At 38.6% G+C, this 24,915-nt stretch overlaps 1 protein-coding gene across 2 annotated transcripts in view; it reads right to left on the bottom strand.

Annotated features, from left to right (window-relative positions):
• Positions 1 to 24,915, bottom strand: part of LOC136252837 (neurogenic locus notch homolog protein 1-like) — a 49,302-nt gene that overhangs the window by 6,126 nt on the left and 18,261 nt on the right. The window contains exons 2-4 of one of the 2 annotated variants that reach the window (XM_066045412.1): positions 22,552 to 22,683; positions 13,720 to 14,073; positions 53 to 4,026 (exon numbers count right to left, since the gene is read on the bottom strand). In XM_066045412.1, coding sequence (XP_065901484.1) covers positions 53 to 4,026; positions 13,720 to 14,073; positions 22,552 to 22,683 — 4,460 coding nt within the window. The remainder of the gene's footprint in view (positions 1 to 52; positions 4,027 to 13,719; positions 14,074 to 22,551; positions 22,684 to 24,915) is intronic. The other variant, XM_066045413.1, reaches the window with a different exon arrangement.

Here is a 24,915-nt window from a genome sequence, read left to right as displayed (position 1 = left end):
ATTATGAAATTCTTACAACTTGAATGCTTGTATATTATAAAGACTTACGTACCCCATATGTAAAGTTAGGAGAACTAATCTCCCTGAAGCCAGCCAATGTACCATCAATGTACACAGTGAACTGAGTTGGACTGACATTTATTACCATGCAGTGTTCATCACCATTAGCAAGTGATGGACTAAATCTGATACGTCTAAATTTCAAATCTCCAGTGTTATCTGTGTAATAGAATGTGAGGGTGGTCACTGTTGAGTTGCTGTGTAGGTATACTGCAAGATTTCTCAGTCTATCTGATGTTCCATAGAACATTAAGTATCCATTATTGTTAACAACTTGTGATAGTCTTGTAACAATTGCCAAGTTTGCAGTGAATGTCGGATACCGGCTTGGCGATACTGATACATAAGAATTTCCAGTAAGAGTAACTTCTGATGATAACAAAGATTTGTGTACATCATAAGTGTCTGTGGGGCAATTCTTTTGACAAAATAATCCACTGCTACACTCTTCATCAGTCAAGCAGTCATGACCACCTAGAGGTATGTCACACAGTTGTCCAGTAAACCCTGGATCACAGTCACACATAAAGCCATTAACCAGATTGGTACAGTTTCCATTAACACAAGGATTACCAGTGCAATCATTGATATCTTCATCACAAAGATCTCCGGTGTATCCTGCACTACAATTACACATGAAGCCATTAACCAGATCTGTACAGTTTCCATTAACACAAGGACTACCAACACAATCATCGATATCTTCATCACAAAGATCTCCGGTGTATCCTGCACTACAATTGCATATAAAGCCATTAACCAGATCGGTACAGTTTCCATTAACACAAGGACTACCAGTGCAATCATTGATATTTTCATCACAAAGATCTCCGGTATATCCTGCACTACAATTACACATGAAGCCATTAACCAGATCAGTACAGTTTCCATTAACACAAGGACTACCAGTACAATCATTGATATCTTCATCACAAAGATCTCCAGTGTATCCTGCACTACAATCGCACATGAAGCCATTAACCAGATCTGTACAGTTTCCATTAACACAAGGACTACCAGTGCAATCATTGATATCTTCATCACAAAGATCTCCGGTGTATCCTGCACTACAATGGCACATGAAGCCATTAACCAGATCTGTACAGTTTCCATTAACACAAGGACTACCAACACAATCATTGATATCTTCATCACAAAGATCTCCGGTGTATCCTGCACTGCAATCGCACATGAAGCCATTAACCAGATCTGTACAGTTTCCATTAACACAAGGACTACCAACACAGTCATCGATATCTTCATCACAAAGATCTCCAGTGTATCCTGCACTACAATCGCACATGAAGCCATTAACCAGATCTGTACAGTTTCCATTAACACAAGGACTACCAACACAATCATTGATATCTTCATCACAAAGATCTCCGGTGTATCCTGCACTACAATCGCACATGAAGCCATTAACCAGATCTGTACAGTTTCCATTTACACAAGGACTACCAACACAATCATTGATATCTTCATCACAAAGATCTCCAGTGTATCCTGCACTACAATTGCATATAAAGCCATTAACCAGATCGGTACAGTTTCCATTAACACAAGGACTACCAGTGCAATCATTGATATTTTCATCACAAAGATCTCCGGTATATCCTGCACTACAATCGCACATGAAGCCATTAACCAGATCGGTACAGTTTCCATTTACACAAGGACTACCAACACAATCATTGATATCTTCATCACAAAGATCTCCGGTGTATCCTGCACTGCAATCGCACATGAAGCCATTAACCAGATCGGTACAGTTTCCATTAACACAAGGACTACCAACACAGTCATCGATATCTTCATCACAAAGATCTCCAGTGTATCCTGCACTACAATCGCACATGAAGCCATTAACCAGATCTGTACAGTTTCCATTAACACAAGGACTACCAACACAATCATTGATATCTTCATCACAAAGATCTCCGGTGTATCCTGCACTACAATCGCACATGAAGCCATTAACCAGATCGGTACAGTTTCCATTTACACAAGGACTACCAACACAATCATTGATATCTTCATCACAAAGATCTCCGGTGTATCCTGCACTACAATCGCACATGAAGCCATTAACCAGATCTGTACAGTTTCCATTAACACAAGGACTACCAACACAGTCATCGGTATCTTCATCACAAAGATCTCCAGTGTATGCTGCACTACAATTGCACATGAAGCCATTAACCAGATCTGTACAGTTTCCATTAACACAAGGACTACCAGTGCAATCATCGATATCTTCATCACAAAGATCTCCGGTGTATCCTGCACTACAATTGCACATGAAGCCATTAACCAGATCTGTACAGTTTCCATTAACACAAGGACTACCAGTACAATCATCGATATCTTCATCACAAAGATCTCCGGTGTATCCTGCACTACAATCGCACATGAAGCCATTAACCAGATCTGTACAGTTTCCATTAACACAAGGACTACCAGTGCAATCATTGATATCTTCATCACAAAGATCTCCGGTATATCCTGCACTACAATTACATATAAAGCCATTAACCAGATCAGTACAGTTTCCATTAACACAAGGACTACCAGTGCAATCATCGATATCTTCATCACAAAGATCTCCGGTATATCCTGCACTACAATCGCACATAAAACCATTAACCAAATCGGTACAGTTTCCATTAACACAAGGATTACCAGTGCAATCATTGATATTTTCATCACAAAGATCTCCGGTATATCCTGCACTACAATTACACATGAAGCCATTAACCAGATCCATGCAGTCTCCATTAACACAAGGATCAGGACTACAGTTACTATTTTCACTTTCACAATTACGTCCAGTAAACCCATCACTACAGACACAAGAGTAATTACCCATCAATGGCATGTTTATACAAGTTCCATTATTCATACACAACACTTGATCGCAATAGTCTGTTAGTTGTGAACAATCTCTAGAAGTGTAACCAGTTGGACAAGTACATGTGTAGTTATTAGGAACTAGAGTAGTACATGTTCCATTATTCATACATGGATTATCAGGATTACACTGGTCTATTGTTGTTTCACAATCATCACCAGTAATACCTTCAGGACAATTACATGTATAACTGGCAAATCCATCTACACAAGTTGCATTATTTTGACATGGAAAAGGTATACAATTATTAAATCTTTCACTGCAATTCTGTCCAATAAAATCTTGTCGACAGGTACAATTGTAGCCAAGAACCAAATCAGTACATGTTGCTAAGTTCTCACAAGGATTAGGATCACATTCATTAGTTTCACTAGTACACAGTCTACCCTCATAACCTGGACTACATTGACAAGTAAAGTTGTTAACTTCATCTACACATGATCCATCATTTAGACATGTCACATTCACACAATCATCAATGTTGACCTCACAATATCTACCCTCATATCCTTGATCACACTGACACATAAAATCATTGACCAGATCAACACAATTTCCATTATTACAGTCAATACCAGTACAATTGTCAATACCATCAACATCACAAACATCTCCAGTCCAAGGACTAGTACAGTTACAGGTAAAGGTGTTATTACCATCTATACAACTTCCACCATTCATACAAGCCTGAGGAGGACAGTCATTAATATCAGTTGTACAGTTAGTACCAGTATAACCATCATAACATGAACAGTTATAGAAATTGAAAAAGTCACCACAAATACCATTCACACAAGGTCCTGGTTGTGGTGCGCACTGATCGACTGGATCAGTTTCACACAACCTTCCTGTTAGTGGAGGAGGACATGAACATGTAAAGTTGTCAGTAACCTCCATACAGTCTCCATCATTCATGCAAGGATTAGCATCACATCCAATAAGCACATCACAATTGGCTCCAGTAAACCCAGCAGGGCACACACAGTCTACACCACCATCAGGAGGGTCATGTACTTCACAATCCTTATCTTGTAGTAGACAATCATCACAAGGATCTGTGATCAGCAAATATAGTAATGGATAAGTTTGGTGTATAATAATGTGAAATGTCAATTACCATATGCACTGATGACTGAATTCCTGGTAAACTATGATGGCTCTATTGTCAACATATAAATCCTATATATGTGCCGTACTGTATAGTAGGGATTGCCCCAGAACATCACCCAAATACTAGCATCATTTTTGCCTCACAACAGTTTAACAGTATTGGTTATGCATAGCCAAGCCAATAAATGCCTTCAGAGCTTTCCAAAAGATTTCCATATAATTTTGAAAACAGTTTATCTAACTGAATTTTCTACTATCTAGCTGATGACTAACTAATGCCTTCAGTCAAGCATAACTAGAGTATGGATAAGGCTATGGACTTGATTTCTTCACTGTTTGACTTAATGCATTTTCACCAACTGCAGCAGCTACAATGCATGCGACATGCGCTTATTTACCTTTGTCCTTCTCTGTGCCCCATTTCTTTCTTCACTACTGTGTAGGTGTTGATTCGCAGTAACAGATCATGATGGCTTCATTACTTTACTTTTCGTGGATTGATTGTAGAATCACACCTCGTGTTGCTCTTTGTTTGCAACACTGTGTAACAGATGGAAAATTGCTTGAAACAAAGCGGAATGGCCCTTAGCGATTCAGTAATTGATAGTTGGGGGTCACACATTAAACCAAAGTTTCTGTTGCTACTGAATTGATTGCAGAATTGCTTTACTTACTGCTGTTCATTTGCAACACTGTAATGGACGGAACAGTGTTGAAAACAAAATGACCCTCACTTTTCTGTAATTGATAGTCAGGGTGCATGTTCAATCCCTTGTCTGGCGTCATTCTTTCCTTCGATGTGGTATGCAATGGTTCACCAGTAATGAGTTATATGATTACAAAAGTGAACAAACAAGTGAAAGGACAATTAGATTTGAGTAGATTATAGAAACAAAACAAGGGAGGTCACTTACACTAGTACTAACTAGTGGACATTTAATTCCTATTTCAGTCATTGCAAATTTTTTTACTAAGACAATAGAATGCTTTAATATTTGCAAAGTATGCAGGGTTTTTATGGGAGTGTATAAACAGTGGAATGGACTACTGGAATGGTAAAATGGACATTTTTTTACATCTATATATTTATGTACAACTCCTCCCCTTAAGTAAGCAAATAAATAGGATTCTCCTTGAAGTCAGCTCATTTAGCATACTTTTCCTCACCACAACAATAGTTTCCTCAATACTTGTCTGAGGTTCAGTTTAGTGTGCAATGTGGCACTGCCACAACAAACTTTAGCTTAAATTTTGTTTTCTGACATAATTGTGGAAAAGGCTCATTGTAAATGCTTACAAGATAGTCCCATTTCACTTTACCCAAAGATCTTCGCTTAGGCTCCTAGGCTGGTGGTAAACACCTCGTATAAGCTCTGCCTTCTGTGTTTGCCCTCCAGTGCCTAACTGGTAAAGTTGATAATAAATAAATGAATACTCCATTATTCATTGAATGTACTTTTACAATGCATACATGTAATCAGCTAGCTAGCTAACTTTTATCATTTGGGAACAAGAGTTAGGTCAGGAGTCTTCTTGGTATTCCCAATAAACTGCTATTGTGCATGTTCATAACTGACTTTACAGTACATTATATTGGTAAACTTTGTCTACGGTGAGGCGAATTATGCTAAAAGAGCTGACTGCAAGGGGAATCCTATTTATTTGCTTACTTACGGGGAGGAGTTGTACTTATTTGGATGCAAAAACTGATATTGAACTTTAAAAAATTCCATTCCAGTATTCTACCATTCCAGTAGTCCATTCCACTGTTTATACACTCCCGGGTTTTTATTCTGCTAAGAGACCTGTATACAGGTGTCTTAGAGACACCTAGCCACAAACTTTGAAAAACAGATTGCATGCTTGTGGTTTACTACACATACAAGAGCCATTGTCTAAATTACTAAGACATGCATTACTAGGATTCTTCAGTGGATAAACACCACTCAAGAATAATGTAATAATCACCTCAGCTCTGCCTCAGTGATTATTCCTTTGGGGTTGTTTATACATACAGGACTGCTATACTAATTTTCCTTACACTTGTAACTAATGTTTAGCACACAAACACAGTTGATATTTTAGTATCTTGATTTATGGAAAACACTGCACTACTCGGAAGATAGTCTCACAATCAACCAATTTGATCAAAAATCTCTCTCCATGTGGGTCTACAGCATTCAACAAGTCTTATTTTCTGAGAATATATATACACACAGAGGCAGATCCAGGAGGGGACTTTGGGGGCTGAAGCCCCCCTCACTTTTAGGCTTTACTTGATCAATATGCTGAGGATTATAATGAAATTTTGTCTTAACATAATTATATGATCACTAATAATACAAATACTCATAAACCCACCTTATGGACATCTTTCCAAGGCATTATCAGTAGATTTATGCTAAAGGTTATGCAACAAGGACCCGGATCAGTATTGGAGGTGTACAAGATTGAGATACTCTAATAGAGCAGTCATCTAACTACTCTAATAAAACATTCAGCAGATACATAATAGTTGGTTCTGGCTATGGAATTTATCCATATCTGTCTACACCTACACATACAATGAAGTGCATTGGTCTGTTTAAAAGGCTTCATTCAACTACTTGCGTAGTCATTATGCATGGCAATACTTAATTCAGATACAGTATATACACAATTTCCATTGAAAATGCTTTCAGATTCGATCTTGTCCATTTTCAACATTATTATTCTAACATGCACCTATTGTTGTGCAATTGTGAGAGGGTGCATCATGTGCTTGGTTGTCTGAACCTACCCAAATCTTTCCATTAACAAAATGCTACAGAGAGCCGTACCTATAATTTAAAGGCAGTATATAAAATATCTACAGGCAGAAATATGCATTTTATGTGGTAATGTCTCCAAATTGCAGTATTTTAGCATCTATTTTTCAAAATTTTCCTGGGGGGCATCCCCCCTAGAGCCCCCTAGTTCCAGCATGCTTTGCATGCTGGGAAGTGTACAAAGCACACAGATTAGTACCTTGAGTTAGCCCCTCCTTTTAAAAATCCTAGATCTGTCCCTGACACACAAGTATCAGTTACCTCTCATGTGAAAACTCTGGACAGTTCAGGTTATAGCAATTATTTATTTTAATTAGCAAAACCCTTAGGGGTATCACTACAATATGATATCAGTTTCTAGCTATTGGGTTGCTTCATCATGTCATATGAAGATGTTTGTGGAAATTTGCTATACTTTGCAACTTTCCAGATGTGTGATGTGTAGCATAGTCAAGTGGTTAGGGCATCAGCCTGGTAATCAAAAGGTTCCAGGTTTGATTCCCAGCTAAAGGTTCCAGGTTCGATTCCCAGCTGGGGCCACTTTGGTGTTGTTGTTTCCATGAGCAAGAAATTTTACTCACATTGCTCCAATTTACCCAGCTGTTAAAATGGGGACCCGGTGGCCTGGTGTCTACTGGGGAAGCAGCCCACCCAGCTGTAACATCAATGGGTACCTGGTACAAACTGGGGAAGCAAATGCTCAACTGTCCATGTCTCATATAGCAGTTGAGGGTCCAGGTGGGACTTCGGGTGCCCACAGCTTCACCCGTGAGACATGGTACAGCCTCCTGCGGGTTACTAGTCCAGCCCAAGGAGGGCATGCCTGTGCTGACTCATAGCACCTGAGTAGCGCACAGGTGCCCCAGTGCTGGCCACTGGGCAGCGTGACCGTGTAGTGGCAGCTGAAGGTTTTGCTTTTTTAAAGGCTTTTGTGTGTGTGTGTGTGTGTGTGTGTGTGTGTGTGTGTGTGCGTGTACGTGTACCTACCTATCTACCTATGTTTGTCCATACGCACCCATGTGAGCAAATCATTAAAACAGTTTGCATGAAAGAAGTCAAAGCAAAATGAAGTCTGCATTAAACTCCTGTACCAGTAACCTGTGCTCTGAGGTAGTTTCTTTTCGGTAGTTTGAAATACGGGTGTGGCGAGTCTCATGCACCCGATCCATAAGATGATTATTGTAGAAGGCCCATTAGATGTTTACTGTAGAAGGCTAACATTTTTTGCGGCTTGTCATGACTTCATTGCAGGCCTCGTAGACTACCAGGAATAGCCTATGCCTTTGAGTAGTTGAAAGGGGCGAGTCCCTTACCTATGTGAACGAAAATGAATAGCAGCTTTGAGATTTTGTCGAGAGAATTTGTGGGAAAAAAACACGATAGTCAAACTATAAAACAATTTAGACATAATATGTTGTTAAAAATGGTTTAACAAGCGCTTCCTTAGCAGTGCATAGCAACATAACAGTTGAAGAATTATAAAAATTTCATGAATTACAAAATTTGAAATTACAATAAATTAAGTATGTATTATTGCAAACCAAGAACCTATTGGCTAAAGTAATGACATAGTAATACATAGTTGGTTAATTCCAGATGAGTTAGTTAGCCGCATGGGTGCCTGGTTTTTAGAAATAGCACAATATCAACTTGTTTTTCTGAGTATAGAAGTTATTGTTTGTTACAAGTGATTACTTGCTACTCCTCCGTATATCAACCGGAAAACTCTAGTAGCATTTTTTATTACATCATGTTTCACATTATGTGTGGTTAGTTTGATGCATTCCTTCGAGTAATCTTTGTATCACAGATCATAGTGGATCCTTTTCGCCTTCATAAAAGTAAGCACTGATGATTGACAAAAAGCGAAAAACAGCAATGATGATACAATAATACATGTAGCACATATACATGATTGCATAACTGAGTCTCTAAATGAATCAAGTCATTCTGATCACACTTTACATAATGACCTTGTGAAGATCTCACTCCCCTAATCTATCCTAACACAGCTGCATATGGTTCCTTCCATTTTTCAGACAGTAAACTTCCTCCGGAAGCAGAGAACACCAATGGGATAAAGAATTGTGTTCCACTTCCTGGAATTGTGATTCATAAGCCCTCTTCTTAAATTAAAGATTCATGCTTCCTATAACTAGATTGAAGATTGGATCCACTGTAGTTGGAGTAGTGCATGATGTTAAATCACAATAAGAAGTGTTATATCCCTACTGTGCTCATGATACCATAAAATGCACAGTAGGGATATAACACTTCTTATTGTTTTACTGTGATTTAATATCGTGCACTACTCCAACTTGTTTCAATACTTTTTATCAATGTGATATGGTCCCTACTCTAGTTGAAAATTCAAAATTTTTTGCATACTTGTTTGTTAACTTTTTTTGAATTATTATGACTGGTGAACCACATCAAAAAAAAGAGAAAAAAAAGAAATAGCACTGCGTGCCCCAGCTATCAATTATCATCTGAAAAGTGAAGTATTCATTACGCTTCGTTGTCAGCTATGTTAAATCCGTTACACTGCCTTATGAATCAAGAACTGTTTGAAAAGCACTCCTGCAATTCATACATACCACATCAGAAGAAAGAAATGGCGCCATGCGCACCAGTTATATCAACTATTGTCTGAAAAGTGTAGTATCCATTATGTTTCATTGTCAGCTATGTTCAGCCTGTTACACAGCATTATGAATCAAGAACTGTTCGAAAAGCACCTCTACAATCAAAGTAGCCACTATGAAAATGCAGACGATTTCCGTTATGAGGGGAAGCCATCATGTGCTACCACCAAATCGACACCTTTAGCTGTCAGCAAAGATGAGTGGAACACAAAGGAGGACACTGGTAAGTCCATGAAGAATGCATTGTATGTACTGCAGTATGCCAAAAGGCACCTTTTGAGCTGAAGCGATATCAAACAGTGAAAAAAATTAAGCCTGTAGCCTTAGCCGTTATCAAGTTACATTTGCCTGAAGGCATCAGTCAGTCAGTCAGTCAGTAGAAAATTAAATTTTTTTTCGTAGCAACTTGTTGAAAGTGTTTCGGGTTGATCTGAAAGCTTGTTTGGGCTTAGTTTTACCTAACCAACACTACCTTATCGCTGTCAGGGAAAATTGAGGCTGGTTTTCGGGTGATGTTTTTTGTGGGCCACACCTACATTTTTGTGGTCCCTACTATACAGTAATATCATACATCCAACTGCTCTATTGGAGTATCTCAATCTTTAGGTTTTTCAATTTATGTAATAGTTATATTGTGGCTGCTAGGGATTTTACTGATATATACACCCAAACCCTGAGGGCCGCAGGCCCGAGGGGTAACGGTGTATATATCAGCAAAATCCTGACACAGTCGTAGTATAAGTGATATATATCACTCAGGGAACACTCACCCGATAGGCGAAAGAACTACAGATCACTCACCCCATTTGTTTTATACACTAGCATCTGATGATCAATGGTGGTTTCTATTACATAGGCAAATAGCTTTCAGAACGTAATTCCTACATTATGTTTCAGGAACTTTTGATTGGGGGATTAATTTTTGGGGTGTAAAGTTTTTAATACTACATTAAACCTTCGCAATTGTGGCAGTAATTAAGTTAATACATTAAGTTAAGTACTTTAATAGGACTATAAGCTACTCACTTAGTTGGCATAATCTTTTTGTTTCATTATCTGCTCAATGTCTGACATGCCCCCCCCGGCACAGTGGGTAGAAAATTGCATACATGTAGTTACTGTCAAATGATCTAAACTTAAGCACACTACACTGAGCCTTACCTAATGTGTAAACTAAAACCCACAATAAAATGCTCCATGTTGCTCAATAGAACGAGTCAAAGTGTTTCATATCTTTGAACTGATTGGGCATCAAAGCCATGAGCAAACCGTGTTCCCATGATATTGCTTGGGTAATATCTAGATATTGCCTGGTGAATATGTAATAGTTATACCATGGCTGTGAGGGATTTTGCTGATATATACACCCAAAGCCCGAGGGTTGCGGGTGTATATGTCAGCAAAATCCCAAGCAGCCATGGTACAAGTGATATATATCACTTAGGGCGCACTCACCTAATAGGTGAAAGAACTAACGAGAACTCATCCTATTTGTTTTATACAGTAGCATCTGAAGATCGATCATGGTTTTAATAGCATGGGCTAATAGCCATCAAAACATTGTCCATACATTAAAATGTCATTAATACGTTACTATGCTTCAACACACAATGTTAGAAAACTTGCGATTGTGGGATGGAGTTTATATTGTTATCATTTTTGTACTAAGTTAAGCCAACTAACTTCGCTATTGGGACAGTAAGTAAGTTCTTATATTAAGTTAAGTACTTAGGACTGTAAGTTACTAACCTATTTCAATGTAGCAGTAGTAGCTTTGGTGTTCCGTGGTCTGTTCAAAGGCTGATACGCGGTGGGTAGAAATACGCATCCACAATCGCCCAAACGATTATTTTATGCCTTCATTAACCTTTAGTAACAACCAACTACCCTATCTTAACAAATGTGCTAAGCTTAGCAACTATTACAAAAATGAGTCCCACAATAAAAAGCTCTATGTCGCTCAATATAATGAGTCAAAGCGCATCGATTCTTTGAACTGGCTGGATATCAAAGTCATTGACAAACCGCTTTCCCATGATATTGCCCAGGCAATATCTTGATATTTCCCGGGCAATATGCGAGTTAAACACCAAGCGGCGCCTTTGAACGCCCACGCTAAAGTGGTATATATTAACCCTGAGCGCCGCCTTTGAATTCCCACTCTAAAGTGGTATATATGTATAATTATTGGGCTACAAACAATGATAATCTGGTGTTCTTGCTGCAAACCTATATATACAAGTTAAAATTTCAGAAGGGGTTTCTGGAACTGGAAACTAATTGTTTTTTAGTAATACTTATATTACATAAATAACACAATACGCCCAACAATGCTGACTATGCTTATTCTATAAGCAACAGTTGCATCTGGATATTAACAATACAGTAACGGTAATACTGGATACTCTCAAGCCTGATATTTAGTTGAGGATTGCTTAGAACACAGTGTACCATGTCACCAAACAGCCGGCAAAGCAAAAGGAGTGCCATCTGAAGTTACTGCTATAGACTTCACTACGTACTGTAAAAGATCAAGTAATTCATTGGAAAGCATTCCAGGACCTTTAGTGTGAACACATTCTTAAAAACCTTTCATACGCAAGTGACAGCAAAGAAGACATAGCTAAAGTTACTGTGATACTTCAATGCATATAAATTTATTAGCAGTAAAGGATGCACAAGTTCACTATTTTGGTACAAATGCCACTTCTTTTGTATTTGCCATTAAGCTGCTGTAAGCCGGTTTTGGCATTTGCTTTGTGCCAATTTTTTTCTTTTGTAAACAAAGGCCTTTATTGTACATGAGTTTTATGAAACATTTTTATTGTTGCTTTGCAATTGTTAGGCTGCTAATTGTGCAACTGTGATTACATTTGCTGAATGCTTGAATGCTAGAGACTGTGTTATTAGAGTCTCTCGATCATGTATGTTTGGTTTTTGTATTAAAACTCAATAGTGGAGTTTTAATTAACCACTGAAATGATTTTTAATGATTCAGCTCATTCCTTTAAGTGGTTTTAGGCAAGACTACAAATTGTTCATTCATGAAGTTCGATTATGCACTTGTTACATGCATTTGGTCTTGGTATTGAAAATCTCCATGGCCCAATGGCAGGCCCCAAATGCCCCCCCCCCTCCCCCCCTTCCCTCCCCCCAACCTTGGTGGAAGAGCCATACTTCTTTTGATAGAAATACTATACACCTTGTCAGACCAATATCAATTTATATAACACATGAAAACTGCATATTACCACCATTATTACAAACTCACCTGAAATCAAAGTTAAAACAACTCAAACTCTCCCAGCCACTTTGTATGTACTAAGCGCCTCTAAAAATAATTATCGTGTTGCTGGTGTTTAAGACTTTCATAGCCTTTTAAAAGTTTTTAAGACTTCACCACCATCTGCAAAGGCCATAATGAGAATAATCAACCTGCTAAGGAGTGATCATTGCTACTTAAAAAGTATATACAGCAACTAGTGCTCTCCCCAACCACCTACAACTTGTGCCCCTCCCCTTAACAGGTCCTGGATCCACCCCTGTGGCCATCATCTCAACGTCTCTCAAATCACCAAAAGGCACTTCTATGATGGTTAATCTACCAAGTTCCAACTTGAGCATACAAGGTTTAGCACTATAAGGGCCTAGTTTCTTACATGAGTAAAAACAGGACTAGAATACCTTTGTAATATATTTTATACCACAAGTAACAGTAATGATAAACACACTGTATGAAAGTTCCCATGTAAATGTTCCTGACAAGTAAAGTGCATTAAATATCAAGAACCAAACTTCACAGCTGTTATGGTGTCAAGCGAAACATTGCTGGAAAGTGATTACATACTTATTACTACTAGGTAGCTACACTGAAGTTGCAATTACTATGTTCCATAGTGGAACCCCACGTTTTAAAAGTCTGGATCTGCCCCTAATCATGTAATCTTTAAAAAGCATTCCAATACCAATTTTGAATACCAAAAGTAGTATCTGAATATTTGCAGTATTTGCTTTAAATCTACTTGAAGGTACTTGGAAACTCTTTTCCTATTTAAACCTATACTTGCATTGTGAGGTGCTCTGTTATTGAAAGTGCTCAATGATGATATATCTGTTACATGGCTGTACAATAATAATTACTTATTTGAAACAAAAGCTTTAGCAGATTAATATTTAATTTACTTACCAATTATATGGATAATTAGAGGTGGTGTCAAAAATAGTGGTGGTACTCCACTCATATTTCTCACTATAAAGACAGATAATGTAAATTGGTCATCACGAATCATGAGCGGTTGATTTGTTGTAATATTTATGGGAACAATTTCAGTTGGTTCATTAACAACATGATTTATCTCTCCATTAATTAAATAATTAGCAGCAGCCTGAGTACCAGAACGGGCAATATCCACCAGGTCTATAGAACCAGGATCTTCGAGGAAAATGCATGCCTCAAACACAACAGTTCCAGGAGGAGAGTACACACTGACATCAAACTCATATTCAGTAGCATTAAGTATTGCAAAGTAGCCTGTGGGTACTGAGAAAAAGACATGTGAATCAATTACCATCATCATAAGTGCTATCCAACTAAGGACATGCATTAAAACATCTTATAACCTAAATGTGGATTCCACACTGGGCTCATAAAGTCTTTACACTATCAAGCCAGATATCAATTCACCATATCACTAGCAATCGGGGAAGTGTAGTGTGTGTTGGATTGTTCTGAAGCCAATGCTGTATGTTATGTGGGGTAAAAGACAGAATAGGTTGACTAGACACAATTTTGAAGAAATCATCCAAAGCTATATTATAACTAGTACTTTAAAAAATTGTTAATTTAAAAATGAAGTAGGGATCTATGCAATAAAAAGTAGTGAAATAAGAGATGAATGATGGTATTACAGCATAGCTCGATGGGAAAGTCCCTACTTTTGGCATTGAGCAAAATTATAGCTATTGTGCCAAAGTAGGGACTTTCCCATCGAGCTATGCTGTAATACCATCATTCATCTCTTGTTTCACTACTTTTTATTGCATAGATCCCTACTTCATTTTTAAATTAACAATTTTTAAAATATTAGTTTGTTTAGCTTTTTGTTGTAGCACAGCTAGCTAGTTACAGCTTATTAAAGTACGTACTGTGCCAAAATTGGAAGCACATAGGCCCTAGTAGCGTGCATAGCTTAGCTTTGATCGTAGTAGCAGTGGTGCTCAGATCTATGACCTGTCCAGGGACCTGTCTCAGTACGATAGTCTGCGTTCTATTCACCCCGGCCAGAAGTTGTTCGAACGAACAGGCCCTTTCAGTTGTCTGGAGCTTAGTCTCAACTAACAGGATGAAGTAATACAATTTCCACCCAAGTACTATCCTATCACATGAATCACTGACTCGCTGGTCCTTGCGCTGATCTTGCCTTCCGGCATTGAGTGGCTGAGTCAGTATGTTTAGAGGAACAAGCCGTTGAGTATCAGTCAATCTCAAATCTCTTCATCGATTGCAGTCCAGGAATTGGCAAAAGTCGAAGTGACAACTCAGCAGCCTTAATGTTTCACGTGCAACACTTGAATTTATAAGCGCAGCAGCATAAGCACTTTCTAAATAATTTTGTGGTGTCTACAGAAAAGTGTTGATACGGAAAATTAATGCCTCGGTATGGTTTTGATGCTTGAAGAAGAAGACAACCAACCTGATTGAAGATAAAAGGAAAGACGAGGCGCACAGGGTGTACAATCGTCGGAACCCCAAAAGGCACATCCCACCGGTGAGTTTGTTGTTGTGGCGTAAAATGGTGACTGTGTGCTGCTTCGCTTGGGCTCTAAGCTTGTGACTGTGGTCAGGCAGTGAGGCAGTGAAACTAAAATTGGAGTTTTTGGTGGTTTTTAAAAATTTTATATCCGGCCACCTGTAAGTGTTTTGTTGTATTTAATGCTGTTTTATGTATTGTATGGACTGGTACTATTCCGTAATGGTGATTTTCGCCGTGTAAAATGTCTGTAGGATGATTTTTAAAGGTGGAACTTTGGGTGGCATGTGAAACATTCACCACGATCCCTGATCATCAAAGAACAACAAAAAAAACAGTATAGAGATGACTGGCAATTGTGACAAACATAGGTACATAATACTGTCATCCAATCGACTGTTATGCATTTAAAGCCCAGTAAATGTAGGTGTGAGGACCACAAAGCTGATTCAAATTGTTGTCCCCCTACCAGTTGTTACAGTGGATGGAACTCTGAAACATAAGATTCAAATGTGAACAAATGTGTGAATGGGCTGGGCTACTGGCCATCTAGTAAAACGGTCAATACAAGTAAGAATGTAACTGTTTTCTTGAGAAACTGAGAGTGGTCTCACAATATCTGAACATGGTAAAATCGCACATCAGGAGCAGGGAATGTGCTCAGTGGTGGCAATGGACTTTTGACTTCTGACATTTAAGGTATACATAATTGCACCCACTTACCAGGGGTGTAGGCAGGAGTAGTTCAGGTGAACCCCCCTTTTCAGTGGCAAAAAAGTAATTTAAAATGATTACTGCATTAAACTTTCAGCCTTGGAACTCTCCAGCAGGTATATGCACACTTCATGGCCCTTTGAGAATCAAATCGTGCTAAAGGTGAATCAGCGGAGGTCTGATTTGTGAAAATGGTGAAGATTAGTTGAAGGGCAGCAGCTGCAGTAATTGTGATATACACATGTCAGGTTAGTATAAAGCATTGAATATAACATATTTACACTGTGAATGTCTGTTTAGTGTGATGTTTAGTGCCATGAGGTGAGCATGTGATATCTCAAATGTATTGGAGTACAAGCCAGTCTAGTGACAAAGCCAAGAATGGTGTTAAAGTTTGCACTCAGAATAACGCTTTGCCAACAAAAGGAGTTCAGGAGTGGATCCCGGAAAAGGGTGGTGTGCTACAAGATTAAAGTTGGGAATCAGTATGCTATCTGGAAGTGAAGAATAACTAGCTAGTTTCATTAATAATACAGTAGGACTATAGTGTTCATAAGCTGAATAAAACAGCAGTGTAGGTTTCAGCTAGATAGAGCACAGAGCTAATTTAATGTTACTGCCTAAGGACAGATTTGATGTATGCATAATCTTCATCTAGAAACTGGCTGTAGGGGAATACCCTGGGAATTTCCCAGATAGTCCACTTCCAAACTTGACCCCCTTCCAAAAGTTCCTGGCTACGCTCCTGCTGAAAGAGTTTTTTTAAATATCTGGCCACACATAATGTACTGTGATTAACTTCTGTGTTGCCTTATGCTGGGGTATCCTAAAATTTCTTTGAAACTTACATGGTACATATGAGTGTAGTTTCCTGTTTACACATCACAGATATGGTGGAGTCAGTGAAGAGAATTGGCATGGCTTTTAATTTGAGTGATGAAGTTGGGTAAATTCATGGTGTTCTGTGGCAATGTCCTTGAAGTCAACAGCTGAGGACTGTGTTGCATTTAGTCTCAACCTGTGATGAAGCATCTGCGACACTATTATCAGGACCCTTGATATGATAGCATGTTTGCAGGCCCAGCCTTTTGTGCAACCCTTGTCATTTGACTAAAATAACAATGATGATGAATAATAACACTTGTATTGAAATATGAACTCTATATGCCTCGAGTTGTCGTGGACTGTGATTATGACTGGATTCTAATGCAAATGTTATCAGTTTGCAGTCTGTAAGAATGTAGAAAATCATGTAGTAATAATACTGCTCCTTGTCAGATACTGTATTTTGCTTCAGCTGGTGTAAGCTTCTTTGAGAAGAAGGTAGTTGGTTGCCATTGATGGTATATTTCTTGCTGGATGACTGCTACTGTAACTGTATCAGATGCTTCTATGTACCATAATGTGTTGAGTAGTAGCACCAGAAAGGGGATGTACTAGTAGTGAAGCATCAGCAATCACTTGCTTTATGTCTGTGAATGCTTGTGTGGTTTGGTCATCCCACTGGAGTGCTGTTTGTTATTGCGAGCTCTGGAAAGTAGATTGTTCAGGGTTGAACTGTGTGTGCACAGTGGAGAATGAACATTGGTAGAAATTCACTAATCCCAAAAATTCATGTAGCTCATGTTGAGTACGTAGATGGCTGGAGAACTTTCTGATAGCTGATACTTTTCCATCTAAAGTGCATACACCCTGGCTATTTAAATGGCGGTCCAAAAGTGTCAATTCACCCAGTCCAAATTCACACTTGGAGAATTAAATAAAATTCAAATATTTGGTAAAGCATTAAAAAACCTGTTTCAAGTGCTGCTTGTGTTCTTCTGAATCTTTGCTTGCAATCAAAATGTGTATAACAAAATGGCAGATCTTGTAGAACTTTGTTTATAAATCTTTGAAAGATTTAAGTAACATCATATAGTCCAAATAACATATAATTATACAGAGGAACTCGAATAAGCTGAAAGGGGTTGTGATTGTAGTCTGATGAGGACACATGCTGTTTTAGCCTCGGTATTCTTCACAAGTGCACTAATCTCTATTGGACCATATGTAATGGTGATGAAGTTCGTGTTCAAAATGTTGCCTTGGGGCACTCAGGTGACAGTATGCGTGGGTGGGCATGTGCATGCAAGCCAACTGTGTGACAGTAACCAGGGCTGCCCACAGGGGGGGCAACTGGGGCATTTTGCCCCGGGCCCCAGCCTGAAAGGGGCCCCAGGAGGCCCCATGAAGGGCCCCCTGAATACCTGTTTAAAAGATCGATATACTCTAATAGAGCAGTCAGATCTAAATACTCTAATAGAGTAGTCACAGTATTCTTCAGAGGAACAGTGTAGCAAGCTTATAGATAAGGAGATATGGTAGGTGATGGGTACTTATTGTCATTGCCAGTAGGTTGTGACCTTTTTTTTTTTTTTTTTTTTGGTCTTCACCTTACAACTTGAGTCAAGGGCCCCACTTTAACTCTTTGCCCTGGGCCCCTTAATTTCTCTGGGCGGCCCTGACAGTAACTGTGTGATAGTAAGCAAGTGACATGTTTGTTCTGTTGTACAAAGTCTTACAATTACAGGATGGTATTGCCTTAAATTCAATGGTTGGATAGAGTGATAACAGAGTAGGACTGGGGGATGATCCTTGAACAGAAATTTCTTGGACTCAAAGCTGTGTACATTATTCACCAGCCTGTTGTGTTTAACATCCACCAGGAGACTGTAATGTCATAGGAAGCTGGCACCAATGGTGTTTAATGTCAGTGATTATGAACACTAATTAACTGAAAGTTATGAAGAAGTCCAATGCTAAATAATGTAAGAAGTTGATTATCACAGACGTGTTACTGGCAGCCTGTAGCATGATATTAGACTTACAGTCAGATACTAAAGGTGCATGGGATAGCATTAACTTTGGCTCCGGTGTACAAAAGAAAATGTAATTCTGTTGCATTGTCAGTATTGTAAAATAGATCACTAGGAATGTGACCAGAGACAATGGTCGCCATTAGTGGCTGGCTTAGGCATTTCCCAAATAAGAGTGGCACTTCTGAGCAGAGGATCAAAAATTTTTGATGATACCAGCACATAAATTGAGGGAGAATCAGCAGCAGGGCTGGGGAAATGGCTGTGGGGAGATGGCTGTGGGGAGAATGCTCACGCAAAGTGACTTGAGACATGTGATTTCAGCATGTAGTTTCACCATGTCAAAACCTTGGGATGAAGGACTTACTGTTGATATGTTGGGGGGAAATGTTGGAATGTTGGAGATGGCTAGCTCTATAATCTTGTCAGCGGTTTTAGCCAGCTCTGAGACAGAGGGAGTTTTACTAGCTGAGGCCAGGACCATGCAGACATTGGATAGGAGTTGCTGTAAAAAGAGTTGACGAATGAAGGCACCATCACTCCTGACTACATATCTGCAAATGATAAAGAAATTTGGGAAGGTTTGTGGTTCCTGAACAAATGAGAGCACCATAATTTCGGACTGTATCTCCTGGACCAGCTAACTGTTGCAAACAACAAAGGAATTGCAAAGGTTTGTGATCTCCAACTCTTAACTTTCCAATAACTGCTGAAGTCGCCATTGCTCAGAAATAGCAGTCTGTTGAATTAATTGTTCCCTAGGGCATTGTACTGGTTGTTCCCAAGGGCATCGGAAGTAGATCACAAATCTCAGTGGCTACTTCAGGCGACAGTGAAGCTATTACATAGTTAAACATTGTTCGTTGATTTTTAATGCCTCTGGTCATTAATTGTGCCTCAACCATACTTGTGAATCTGACGACCAAAATGGCAGAAGCTTAATTGTGACCGCAGTGACACATGGTTGTTTGACTGGTAGAGGAACATCGTCATCTGTCATACCGGTCAGTGTTCAATTCAAACATCGCAGTCACCAATTGATGAGTATGAAATTGTTGTTGTCAACTTACATAAAACATATAAATCTAATTAACTATAACAAACACACATTACTTCTAATTGAGTTTCACCAGTTCTAGAATATCATTAAATTTTGTCACATGAATCATCAGTTGTTACACACTTTTTATGCAGCTGAACTCACTGCAGGAGACTTGTATTGTAGCTGCACTCACTACTGCATGGGTGACTTGTAACATAACTGAACCCTCCTACAACATGACTTGTAATGTAGCTGAACTCTCCATAGGGTGTACTATGCTTGTATCGTAGCTGAGAATTCTAATAGAATAATGGTGACCTGCTGAACGAAAACTTGACTTATTTGTCAAATTTTGTTTTTGACTTCTTTGTTGTCTAGGGGGAAAACCTAATGGGCAATCAATTTGAACACTCCTCGAGGCATGTTCCACTTCCAAAAATGGAAAAAAAATGATGGACCTATTTTCATCCACTTTGCATCTTTCTTTATTCTGCGACATTTTCTTCCAATTTTAGAAAGAAATAGACAAAAATTGGATGGTTCTGGTCATCCAATTTTGGAATAAATTTATATCCATCCAAAATTAAATGGTTTTAGTCATCCAATTTTGGAGTAATCTCTATATTCAAAATCCAACATAACTGTAATATAAACTCAACAAACTATTGATTATACTGAACCCTACCCCTAATGATAAGGACCCACTACCAGGGGTCCCTAACTGGCATCAGTGTTGAAACCGGATCACTACTGTTGACCTAGATGACCCGCAGACCCAGATTTGACCTGGATTAATGTAAAGCGAGGCATGTGCCAACTGCTATGTTTTGAGTGCTGACTAGCGCATTAAGCACGAGGGTGTCTCTACGTAATGATGGTAGTCAGTGGGCATGATTCCACGTAAGTTTGCAAAAAGCAAGATACGTTTCCCACAAGTCGGTGTGGCTTTGCGCATACCTAATACACCATAATTTTAAAAAGTATGACACATTCCTGATATAAAGTGGGTGTGGCTTATGAAAGAAACTGGCCTTGATCTATCTTGTACAATAACTATTGATTAGTGGGCGTGGCCAGCAGGTAGCTATGAACATGGTTTCGCGCATACCTGTAGACTTTAATATCACTGATAAATGGGCATGGCTGCACGTACGGTTGCAGGAAGTCGTCCGATAAGTGGGTGTGGCTCACTGAGTTGCATCAGGACTTGCCTATGATGCATTAATGCACTTCCGTACCATCCAACTATACAATTTGCTTTGCACGTGATCCAATCCGGATCAGACCCAGATAATTTTTAAAGCGGGTCTGACCTGGACAAAATGTGACCCAGTTGACCCAACCCGGTTTCAACACTAACTGGTATATCCGCGTTCCCTACTCTGAATACATGCATCCCCTAATCAGTATAGATGAAAAATTGGATTACTGGAACTATCCAATTTTGGATGGATATAACCAAAATTGGATGATCATAATTATACAATTATGAATGGATATAAATTTGGTTTAGATTATCCCAAAATTGGATGACCAGAACCATCCAATTTTTGATGGATATAAATTTGTTACAGTTTATTCCAAAATTGGATGACTAGTTTTGGATGGATATAAATTTGGTTCACTTTATTCCAAAATTGGATGACCAGAACCATCCAATTTTGGAACTTGATTGTACATTTTTGTCATTACCGTAGACTCTGGTTATTAGGTGCACATGGTTATTAAGCGCATATTGCCTGTTAAGCGCATATAGTAGACTTGTGTTAGATACCTGTTTGTTAAGCACATATGGTTAAAATTGCCTCTGCCACCTCGCACCATGTAGAATTGTTGTCAGTATGAATCAGACATGTCACAGCACACTTGATGCCTCGCCAGGCCCGTGTCTAGCAGATACTGCCATCTGTAATAACAATAGCTGTAGATGCTACCTAACTTCTAAGGATTTCCGTTTCCACGACTGAAGCAAACTGTTAACTGGTGTTCAAATCGCTTGAAAACTGTAGTGGGCACAACTAATGCCCTCCTAGCAAAAATTCCTTACCATAATTATTAAGCGCATGCGCTTAACAAGCATAGTAAATTTCACAAATAATTCCTCCGAAAATTATCAGCGCAAGCGCCTAATAACCAGAGTTTACAGTATATAGGAAAATGAGCTATTTCCATCCAAAATTGGAAGAAAATGTTGCAAAGTAAAGAAAGATTCAATAGTGAAGAAAATAGGTCCAACATTTTCTTCCATTTTTTAAAAGTAGAACATATATGAAGTCATCCTGTAGGGAGCTCAGCTACATAACAAGTCACCTTGTAGAGAGTTCAGGTCATCCTGTATAGAGTTTAACTACCAACAAGTTACCCAGTACGGAGTTTAAAATCACCCAGTAGAGAGCTCAGCTACAAACAAATCACCCTGCAAAGAGTTCAATTACCCTGTAGAGAGTTCAGCTACAAACAAGTCACCCTTTAGAGCATTCAGGTCCAACAGGGTAGCTGGACTGTAGCTAGCTAACCATGCCTCAGAATGGAGTCCCTCCTTTTCAAAAGTCTAGATATTCCCTTGCAACAGCTTGTGCAATAATATAATATAAGGTAAAACCTTGTCATGGTAATCACATAAATGTTCCTACTATATACGGTTATTACAAACTTACTTGCAGTACAATTCCTAGTATTATTCAAAGAAGGATCACCACTATCTCCATTAACTACTCCATAAGTACCACTTGGACAGGTCATCACACATTGACCACTGTCGGAGTCAAAAAAGGTAGGGTAGTTACAACCTGTACACAGGATAAAAGAAAATATTATTATTAAAATAAAATAAAAATCATTGCAATTGTATATGTGCAAAACAATAGATATGCGAGACATTATTTAACATTTCATATACAGTAAAATCTGTCTAATCAGGTCATTGCATAAAGAGGCCACCTGTCTAAACTGGCCATTATAAAAATCCCCACATGTGCCAACTGTATACAAAGTGACTAGTGCAGCCACCTCCTTAATGAGGTCAGAAAATTTGGTCCCTATGATGGCCGGAATAGACAGATTTCACTGTATGACAATTTTAAAGAAAAGTACTTTACAAGCCAGTATATAGTAAACAACACAACAATAAATTTAATAGTGCTTAAACAAGGGAAATCGTATAATTAGCAATGAACCAGCATGGCTAAAATAGTGATTAAATTTATACTTCAGGTGATGATCCTCTTGTTTTATTGTAATGATCCATATTAACTTGCTTATAATTATTTTCCAAACACCAGTTTTCTATAACACATCAACTGAAAGAACATACCGGTTGTAAATGTATGTAACACCCTACTAAAAAGCATACTAGCTGTTTTAAACTATGTTCTGCCAATTAATAGACCTATATACTAAGAACAATAAAACTGACCTACAATCAATTGCAATCTACTCACTTTGGGTAGTACAAAAATTAGTGATAATTAATGTTTTGCTATAGTGACACATAGGCAGTATGAAGCCATAGTGATTGACACCTTGCAGTGTCAGCAAAAAGTTGGATATGAATTTAAATGTAAATTCATGATGCAAGCATTGTATGTATTGAGGTAAGCCAAAAGGCACATGTCAGGTAAACAGCTGTTATTGAGTTGTGCTTGTCTAAAGGCATCAGTGCTTAAGTCGGTCAGTCCCCCTAAGTCAGACAGTTAGGCTTGAGCCGATTATGCTTTGAAAATTGCCTATTATGCTTTTGAGCAGTGCTCAAAAATCCAGCCAGCTTATTATTATTATTAACACTTTACAGTGACCAGCACTTAAAGGTCTGACAGCAACGTGTGCTGTAGTCTTGATTTTGAGAGCATAATTTTGAGCATAATATGATAGCGGACTGTTTTATTAGAGTATATTTGCATTTCCTGACTGTTGAAAGAGTAAGTGACTGCTCTATTAGAGTATCTCGATCTTATTTCCATAAAGTGTGAATAATCAGTCAAGATATAGTAAAAATAATAACACTGCAAGGTTTTTGATATGAAATGCAGTAATAATGTGCAGTGTGTTCATGTTGTGCAGTATTTTTGACATGCGTATTGCACGTTTTAATTAAAATCCTTGAAAATCGTCCTATTATGCTGGCATAATGCTTTTTTTCTGTCCCTAATGGCATTCCCTTCCACCCACATGTCTCTATGGAAAGAAACTAGAAGAAAATCATATAAAGGGAAACAGAAAGAATTTACCTACAGAAAAGACACCTAAAAGAACCTACAGAAGCCCAGGAAATGTTAGCAAACTGGTAGATGCCCTCTGCAACGGAGAAATCATTGGCATAATGGGAGCATTGGCATAATGCTTGATGCTTTTGCTAGCCTAATATGCCGGCATAATTGGCGAAAGTCTACAGATAGTCAGACAGACAGACAGTCAAGCAGTAGAAATCCCATTAAACAAACAAATTGTTGGAATGAAGGGACTTTTGGGTTTGATAATGGCCATCCAATGCTGCCAAGGCATGGTGTAAAGGTATTGTGAATCGAAGCTGTCGCTTTTTTCATATAAGTAAGTGTGAACCTTCATGATCCTTGCTATGCAGTACTACCATGCTGTATATGTTGACGGATTTCTGATTCTAACTGTTAACAAAATGAGTACAAAAAGTGGATGTCTACTGCAGGGTTGAAACTTAGTTGAGTCATCTGGGTCAACAAAGTAATGGGTCTTACCCAGATTCTGCATTGGATATGTGTGTTATCTAGTGACGATCGAAGCATATTTTCTCAGGATGTTTTACATGGATCTTTGCAGACCATGAATCTTCTTGTCAGTTGAGAACTTCAGATACAAAATTGTTAGTATAACAGCATAAACTGCAGATATAAATCATTTCTCAACCTATAGGCTACAACATTTAGTGGTGGCAGAGGGGTCACAATGGGGAGCATGTTTGCAGGTTTTGCCTTTTGTGCAACCTTTGTCTTTTGGCAGAAATCGATAATCTAATCTAACAATGGGGAATTTTATGGTAGCAAGAGTTC

This window comes from Dysidea avara, chromosome 4 (genome assembly GCF_963678975.1).
Source record: "Dysidea avara chromosome 4, odDysAvar1.4, whole genome shotgun sequence".
NCBI classification, from domain to species: domain Eukaryota; kingdom Metazoa; phylum Porifera; class Demospongiae; order Dictyoceratida; family Dysideidae; genus Dysidea; species Dysidea avara.
Note: the sequence above shows the minus strand (reverse complement) of the source record. Positions and strands in the feature narration are given on the sequence as shown.